The following is an 8,214-nucleotide window of genomic DNA, read 5'->3' as shown; positions in this document are numbered from 1 at the left end:
AGTGACAAGTGTAAACATTCGACGTATTTGTCTCCCACAAACGCAGAATTTTGGTCAAAACATCGATAAAAAGACCCATATTGAGTGAAAAATACTTTTTTCTTGAGCAATTTAATAATTCCAATGCACTCATTTACATAGATATGCACTAGATAAAACGAAAGAATTGATTTGGGCCAGTTGGGGAGGACCCGTGTGTAAAATAATTGATGAAGTGACGTCATCCTGAGGTCGGCTGCATATTTTCGAGCAAGCGAGCGAGCGGCGCGGTCGCAAACTTTGTGAGTTTTGGATATTCGTGTAGTTATTATTTCAGTTTTATTTGAGTTTGTAGGTAGACTTTGTATTGGTATGTGTATAGTTTAGTTTGGTTATGCATTTCGTTTAAATAAAGATAAATGTGAAGTTTTGAGGGCGAAAGACAGGTCAGCTCAAGGTTATCGATGCGCAGACACGGCTCTCTGGCCGGGTATTTATTTGGTCTTGCATCATTACATTGAAAAGTTGGCCTGTATATCTTCTTTTTGTCGTGAAGTATGCATAAATTCATTGGCTAAAGTTGACACCAATAAAAAAAATTGACTGAAAACCCGTGCAGAGACAATTGCAAATTCATTGTGATAGGCCTACATCATGTAATATCATTGGCCATTATTCAGTAGGCCTTATTGCTGATACCGCCAGAGTGATGTTGCACAAAGGTGGAAAGGCAAAGTGGGATGGAAAAAGGAGCAAACATTGCCCCCGTCCTCCCACAATGCCTTGGCACCATTGTTCAAAATCACTCATGCTGTATCAGCAAAGAGGCTCATTGCACCTAGGTGTCTATTGTTGAATCATGCTTGATGCTGACCATGTTGAATATATTTTATATTTCAGAACTTTGAGGATGTCGTGCGTGGATGTTCAAGTCATCTTTCCTGGCAATTTTTGGACTGTGAATCCAGTGGAAGTAACCCTTGCTATCATATTTGGTCTCCTAGTTGGAGTTGTCATTGCGATTGTGGTGGCGCGATGCTTCTTCCAAGAGCTTGCCAAGGACAGGGTAAGCCTCCTCCATCCACCCATTCATCCAATTACCATGGCTACGTATGCCCTTAAAGAACCTGAAACCTAAATTTCACTTGTGACACTGTTGTTCACTTTTAGCCAACAGCCCAAACCTCATAGAAAAGATAGAGAAAATTCTAATTCGTATGATTTCTAATTTGATACAGATTTTGGAGATAATTTTTCACTCTGTTTTCAGATCCAACAGGCAGAAAAGAAAGACTGGACCAACAGTGGAATGTACGAAAAGCGAATTTCATACGCTGAGGAGGTAAAGTATTTTTGAACTTGTTTAAAGATGTTTGATTTTTTACATGTATCTATGAGTGCTTTTTTCAAGTTTTGCAAGCTCAAGTTTCTGCTGTCTCCTTTCTGTCAATGCTGATTTCGTCCCTTTCCAAAGGTTCCACTGACTGAGGTATATCACGAAGATGAATCGCCGTCATCCAGTGGAAAGAATCGGAGATCCAGCAGTCTCAGCGCCAAAGACTTCCGCAGTCAGGCTACCATCGACAGCTATGATGAGGAAAGAGTAGAAGAGGAAGATGCCTACTGCTGCCTGATCACAGCTCTCACCAAGACCTCAATGTGAGTTAGAGGGTCGATTTAATTCCAAAGATTGTAGGAAAGTCTGATGAGATGTACTTCAGTTCTCAAAGGGCCTTAAAGTGTCCTTGATTTTCATATCATTATTATAGCATATCATACTTTTTTCTGCTGTGTTTTCTTGGTATTTCAGGGTGAAGACACAAACAGAGCTGAGCTTACAAGACTACAGGGAGACACAGAAACTTGAAGAGGAACTGCATCAGGAGAAAACATCGGTGAGAACAATCATGTCCTTAGAAACTTGAAAATCCTTTTTGGAAAAATTAAATGCCCAAAACAGGGTGACATTTATTATGAAATTGGAAATTAGCATTTCTATACATGCTATTGTTTGGTACGTGATAAATTTATGTTTATTAAACGGACCAGTTTGTGGGTGTTTTCTTCCGTGAAGGTGTTCCTGCAACTTCTTCGGATCATTCTGAGCAAGTTTGTTGCCAAGGAGCGACTTGACGAAGAGTATACTGAAAGATTTCTCGACAAATACTCAGAGGTAGGTTTGGCTCTCTTCTGCATTGTTGTCTGTAGTGTTATTCACTGACATCTTTTCTCAAGTCTCGGTAATTTTTGTGGCTTTATTTCCAATTGTCCCATTGTCTTAGATGGTGGAGTCAGCTGTTCAGGCCGTTGCGTCAGAGCAGGCAGCAGCTGAGGATGAAATCCGACAGAAACTGGGTGCGTCCAAAGACCCTCTGGCTCTAGAGGAAGCCCTGGAGAAGACTAGACCTGAGAGCACTCGCAAGATGGTGAGAGAAATGTGGGTTAGGATGGGGGCGGGGGAAGAGGTGGGGAATATGGCAAGGGATAGGCTTGAGCATGACCCTGAAAATATGAACCCGAACCTCCTAATTTATCCAACAAAAAGAGTGATGCATGTTGCTTTATTCTCTATTATATAAACAAAGATCAAACAAGTGACAAAATCTCTTAGACTTGGCATCCAAATAGGAAACCAAAAGGGTCATTTTTCCTGTTGCCCAAGCTATTTCAGTGCTGATGTTGTTTGCCTTCCTACAGGTTCGAGCTCTCCAAGATGCCCAATTGAAGATACAGGATGACTTGGCTAAGGAGACCGATCTGAGTGACGAGGAGGTAAAAACTGACTTGAGTTACCTCTTCATTGGGTCTGTCCAACCAAGGATCATTGGTTAACCAGTGGCTGTATGTTACACCCTGGACCTCTACTGAACTATCATCAAATGTCTTCAGAAAAACCTGTTGGCCCTGGCTTCCCAGCTGTGCATTGTAATATACAAGGCCGTCTCAGGCTTCAACTGTTTTTTAACTAGCTGACGTTGAAGCTGTAAGTGCAGTCATTAGTTGAATAGTGCCACAAAACATCAAATAAGATGCAAGAGAGCCAGAAATTACAGTAATCTAATGTAATTTAAACGCTTCAGGCCCACAATCGGGGATTGGTTTTGGGAACGAAGCCTGAGACGGAGCCCAAGTCGAGTATTGGGAATGGGCCCAAGTCAGCTCTGTCCTTGGATGGAGCTTGATTTTCTAGTTGCTTTGGAAACAATACTTGTGTTAATTGTGAAATGACAAGATTCTTTAATTTGTTGTTTTCTCTTTGAATCAGATTGACGCCTTGGTTGAGAAACTAACAGAGAATATGGCAGAGGTGGAGAGAATGATTGGGGAAGAGGCAGCAAGACAAGCTAATGTTAGTGTCCATCTCACAAGTATTACCCGTTACATCTTTTTTTGGATAAATTAGGTATTTCAATGTTGGTTTCCTGCAGTATAGGAAATACATTTTTTAGATGAAATAAAAATTGTGGAAATATATTTGTGTGTAGATCTTGCAAGAGCGATTGGAGCGGCGCCGAGCTCTGGCCCAGCAGTACTCAGAGATAAAGACCAGGGAGGAGACAGGGAACCAGACACGGTTGACAGACGTGCGCAACATCTTGGAGGGATTGGTTGATGATAAACAGTTGCTACAAGAGCAGTGTGAAAGGTAATCATGGCAATACCCAAAACATGAAGCAAGCCAAATCTAAGGAAGTGATGAAAGAAATTCATTGTCAGGGGCCTGCATCAGGCACAATGTTGGAAATTAAGGCATATGTTATTTGTCATTTGATGGTGGCGTTTTTCTTTTGCAGCATAGTGAAGCAGTATGAGGCAGACTTGGCCCAGATACAGGAAAATCATCAAGCAGGTATGTTTACTTCTGTCTTGTTTACAAAGTACTGCCATGTTTAAGAGAAACTGAAATATTGGAAATCAGCTGAACTGCTGTCTTTTAGCAGTTGCTTGGAAATGACTGTTTTGCCAGATAATGCCTCTACAAAATGTGTTCTCTGAAAAGGCTGTGATGGTTTTATTTCTTTTATTTATTTGTTTTTTATTTTATCTCATTTGCAGAGGTGATGAGCCAGAGTCTTCAGCTGAGTGAAAAGTTGCGCAAGTTCCGAGAGAAGAAACTGAGGAAGCTGGAGAAACAGCAAGAGGAGGAGATGGAGGAACTAACGAGGGCTGCCTCCAAAGCTGTCAACATCTCTGACTTTGTTCAGGTTAGATTGAAAAGGCTGTTGGTTGAAGCTGGTGTGGTTTACAGAGAGCTGTGGTCATGTCACTGTCTTATTCATCTTTGATCCTCATCGCTTTGTTTCTCTCTCTCTGTTCTCTAGGCTCATCATAATCTCCTGGAGCAGCATCGAGACAAAAGCAACAGCCTGATGGATGAATTGGATCACCGGGAGGCAGAGGATGTACAGACCCTCAGACAGGTAAGGACCAACCAACAGATCCTGGGTCATTTCTGGGATTCAGCTTAAGCACGGCAACATGGAAGAAGGTAGATTAACATATTAATGGCTTTGCTTATTCTTCTGTCGCCATAGCAACTGGAGCAAAATCGGGAGGAATCTATCACCAAGCAAGAGGAGTCGCTCTTTGAGATTCTGGCTGAGCGAGCGAGGCTGTCTGAGAAAGAGGCAGCCAAGATTATGAGACATCACACAGCTAACGTCAAGGCAGCTGAAGGTGAACATGGTGAACAAGTTTGCAGCAGGCAAAAAATCCTGTTGGAGACATGAAAATTAGATGACAGCTTTTCAAATTGTGAGGGTTTCCAAGGAAATTGAAAATATTTCACAAATGTGGTTTTAATTCCAAACCAGAAAAGCAAGAGGAGCTGAAGAAGCAACAGCAGGCGGAGATTCAGGAACGCTTAGCCCAGCGCAAGGCATTATGGGAAGAGGAACAACAGCGACTTGAGGCCGAGCAGCGACAGCTAGCTGAACAGCAAGCCAAGACGGTCAGCCGGCTTCTGGACACACAAAGTGGGCTGGATGAAGAGTAAGCCTGAACTTAATCTTGTGTCTAGAATGAGGTCTAGGTCTGAGGCGATTGCAAAAACCTTAGTAGATACTGACAAGAGATGTAGCTTCAACTCGGAAAGCCTGTTTCCAGCACAGCCCAAGTCTTGAAGTTTGTCATGGCCCAGTACCTCGGGCAACATGTGCTAAGCAGGAATGATATCTGCTTAGCAAAAACAAGTACTGGCCAAAGTGTCATGTGTTGCATAAAGCTTGTGATTGGTATTCCACTGATTTTGGCTTAGCCAATCACTTTTGAGTGATTACATTTGAGTGTGTCTTGGTTTTTGTGTTTATTAGGGCTCGTCGACAAATAATGTTGCAGCATGAGCAAAACACACTAGCAGTCAATAACCAACTTCAGATGGCCAAGATGAAACAACAAAAACTGTAAGTATAAAGTTGAAATAGAAACCTTCAGTATTTGTAGATTTAAACTGAAGTTGTGCTCATCTTGAACACTTCCAGATTGAGAGCTTCTGAACTAGAGGAAAATGTTGAGTTTTGGGATGCATTTCCAATATGCTGTTGCCCGGGGAATGTCTGTTTTTTGTTGGTCAGTGATTTTGTTCTTTTCTTGCATTTGATACGTAGACTGGAGGCGAGGTTGGCTCAACGACGAGCTCGGATGGAACTCTTAAAGGAGAGACAAGAGGAGGAGCTTGAGGCAGCCAAGTCTGACAGACACGTCGCTGAACTCAAGGAGCAACATGTCAGTATTGTTGGTCTTTAATAAGTTCAGTTTCTTGACTAGAAAACCATGTTTTGTAAGGTTCAGAAGATTCATGAAATTTTTTCTCAATTTGTTGAGGGTAGAGGTATAGGCCTCTTAGAAAAAAAAAATTTCCACTTCACTTTGATTTGGAAAGATTTAAGGGGCCTGTCAGTAATTCACACACAAATCAAATTGTGGAAAAAAGTTACTGGCTTGTTTGTCACTGAGTAAAATTTATCCACTTTCTTTTTTCTGCTCTTGCAGGCTCAAGAGGTCGCAGCTGAGATGAAAGCCATCGAGCAAGCCAAGGCCGAGCTGCGATCCCGGCTGGCTCTTGAGACCAAGGAAGCCCTGAAGGCCCAGGACGAGCAGCTGGGAATCCTGATCGGCAAGCTGCAAGTCGGACAGGCCAGACGGCAGGGCATCATCAAGAAGCAAGACAAAGCTATTAAAGAGCTACAGGTAGGGAGGCTATTTGCTGTGCGCCTGGATGGAAGAGGCCGCTGTTTTGGCCTAAAAATGACAAGCAGTGTAGACTTCTTATTTACTAGGAGATAGACAGAAAATTCACAGAATGGAAATTTGAACTTAAATCATTCATACCAAACATAATGGTAGAGAAACCTTTCAGGTTATGAACCATAGATATTTAGGATTTAAGAAGCTGTTTTGGTAATCAACAAATTCTATCCAGAGAGGTTTCAGTCAAGAGTCTCATATCGAAGGTAACTTTTGTTTTGTCTGCCCAGGAGCAAATGGTGGACACGGTGTCGGTGAACCAGGCCGTCTCAGAGCACCAGACTGACCGCATCATCAAGAGGCACATGCGAGAGATTGAGGAGGTAGAAGAGAAGATGCGAGAGGCAAGGGCACACCAGGCCAAGGTGCTACAGGACAAGTACGAGGCCAAAAAGTTACTGAAAGAAAAGTGAGTTGGCATCGGATGACGGTCTTCTGAAAAGCAAGGAGTCAGTTAGCCTTTAAATCAAGCATCAGACCATTTAATTTACTGTGGGAAAGGTGTTCAGATATTGGCTAAAATAAATACTATAGGACATGTAATTTGTTTTCAATTGTTAAATTGTGTTTGTGTATATACAATAGGACTATTGTCTCACAGCTTGAAGAAGAGAGGAAAGAGATTACCAGAAAACAATCAGGGTAAGTACTACAAAGATACAAGATACTATGTTTGGAATTTCAAGTATGACACAAACAATTTCATTGTCGACATCAACTGAAGTGAGCTTTGAACCTGCAATCCTTGTAGTGGCACCCTGCCAGCACCCCTTTTGGCAGGGTACCAGTATGGTATTGCAGAGGTTCATGTCCCACTTCAGTTGTTATCTGTTTTGCCAAGAATTGACGTACAAGCAAGCACAGTCTTTGTTTCCCTTTGTGGTGAATTGACGTACAAGCAAGCACAGTCTGTTTCCCTTTGTGATATATAACTGTTAGTTTTATTTCAGGACAAGCTAGTTGCGTGGTGCTCACTACAAGTCTTGGTTGTCTTGTGTTACTAGGCACTGCTAACATCTTCATAACAATTCCAGTTTCATTTGTCTCTTTGCTAAGCTAGGCACAAAAGACACGAAGAAATCATTGCAATGAAGCCTTTTCAACTTGCATTGACACCCTGTTCCCTTCGTTCCATTCTTCCATTCCCCGCTGCACCATCCTAACCACTGCACCTCTACACCTAGACAACTTGCACAGTAAGTACATCGTCAGACACATGCATGGCATGCAGAATCTTGCAAACTGAAAATTTATGACATGTTCACAAGACAGGTCCTAAATCTTCCTGAATATAAACAGATCTGGACAAACTTCTCGCTGTGTTGCAAGAAGATAGTTTGGAGTAGCCAAGGACTGTCAAGTTTACATTGTGTTTTGCTCTTGTACGGTGTGATAGGCAGAACGTGCTGATAGGAGAGAAAAGTATGGTACTGGTACATGTAGATGTCTGATGCAGAATGAGCAGAGAGAGTACATGCAAAAGGAATCCAACATTGGGATGAGATTTTCAACCTTCTTTTTTTGATTTTGATCAGGTCTGCACTGACTATCATGAGTCAGATGCTCTTGGAGACTAGACACAAGCAAGCCATGAGCAAACTGGAGCAAGAGATGAAGAGAGAATTGGCCGAGCAAAAAGAGGAACTGAATCAACAACTAGAGAGAGCCATGATTGAAGAACTGGAGGTAAGTGGTATAAATTCAGTCATGGAATGGGTGGCTGTAAAACAGAAGCATCTGCCCCAAAACTAAAGGATGATGAAAACAATTTAACCTGTTAACGTGTCACAATCCTTATAAAGTTTGCAGCGGTCTAGTTTTGTAATTGGCTGAGGAGTGTTAAGGATCCATTGCATTGTGTTTATCTGTTTATAGGAGCAAGAGAAGAATTTCTTGGGTCAGTTGGCTGTAGCCAGCGAGATGAGCAGAGATGATTTGAAGGACTTGGTGAACACAGCTGTTGCAGGTCGGTGTGAGTTATATGCGGTT

The 8,214-nt window shown here is 42.1% G+C and overlaps 1 protein-coding gene across 2 annotated transcripts in view; it reads left to right on the top strand.

Annotated features, from left to right (window-relative positions):
• Position 1: 1 nt before the first annotated feature.
• Positions 2 to 8,214, top strand: part of LOC110979945 (uncharacterized) — a 10,200-nt gene continuing 1,987 nt past the window's right edge. Inside the window, exons 1-23 of one of the 2 annotated variants that reach the window (XM_022236148.2) lie at positions 2 to 281; positions 880 to 1,045; positions 1,250 to 1,321; positions 1,454 to 1,638; positions 1,790 to 1,874; positions 2,054 to 2,152; positions 2,262 to 2,405; positions 2,677 to 2,751; positions 3,245 to 3,328; positions 3,465 to 3,625; positions 3,774 to 3,829; positions 4,036 to 4,184; positions 4,302 to 4,400; positions 4,515 to 4,656; positions 4,794 to 4,971; positions 5,292 to 5,381; positions 5,586 to 5,703; positions 5,971 to 6,168; positions 6,456 to 6,634; positions 6,811 to 6,867; positions 7,410 to 7,421; positions 7,761 to 7,911; positions 8,101 to 8,191. In XM_022236148.2, coding sequence (XP_022091840.2) covers positions 890 to 1,045; positions 1,250 to 1,321; positions 1,454 to 1,638; positions 1,790 to 1,874; positions 2,054 to 2,152; positions 2,262 to 2,405; positions 2,677 to 2,751; positions 3,245 to 3,328; positions 3,465 to 3,625; positions 3,774 to 3,829; positions 4,036 to 4,184; positions 4,302 to 4,400; positions 4,515 to 4,656; positions 4,794 to 4,971; positions 5,292 to 5,381; positions 5,586 to 5,703; positions 5,971 to 6,168; positions 6,456 to 6,634; positions 6,811 to 6,867; positions 7,410 to 7,421; positions 7,761 to 7,911; positions 8,101 to 8,191 — 2,581 coding nt within the window. In that variant the 5' untranslated portion in view covers positions 2 to 281; positions 880 to 889. The remainder of the gene's footprint in view (positions 282 to 879; positions 1,046 to 1,249; positions 1,322 to 1,453; positions 1,639 to 1,789; positions 1,875 to 2,053; positions 2,153 to 2,261; positions 2,406 to 2,676; positions 2,752 to 3,244; positions 3,329 to 3,464; positions 3,626 to 3,773; positions 3,830 to 4,035; positions 4,185 to 4,301; positions 4,401 to 4,514; positions 4,657 to 4,793; positions 4,972 to 5,291; positions 5,382 to 5,585; positions 5,704 to 5,970; positions 6,169 to 6,455; positions 6,635 to 6,810; positions 6,868 to 7,409; positions 7,422 to 7,760; positions 7,912 to 8,100; positions 8,192 to 8,214) is intronic. The other variant, XM_022236149.2, reaches the window with a different exon arrangement.

This window comes from Acanthaster planci, linkage group LG13 (assembly GCF_054643075.1).
Source record: "Acanthaster planci isolate LZ-2023a linkage group LG13, COTS_SCS, whole genome shotgun sequence".
NCBI classification, from domain to species: Eukaryota; Metazoa; Echinodermata; class Asteroidea; order Valvatida; family Acanthasteridae; genus Acanthaster; species Acanthaster planci.
This window is presented reverse-complemented; position numbering and strand designations above follow the sequence as displayed.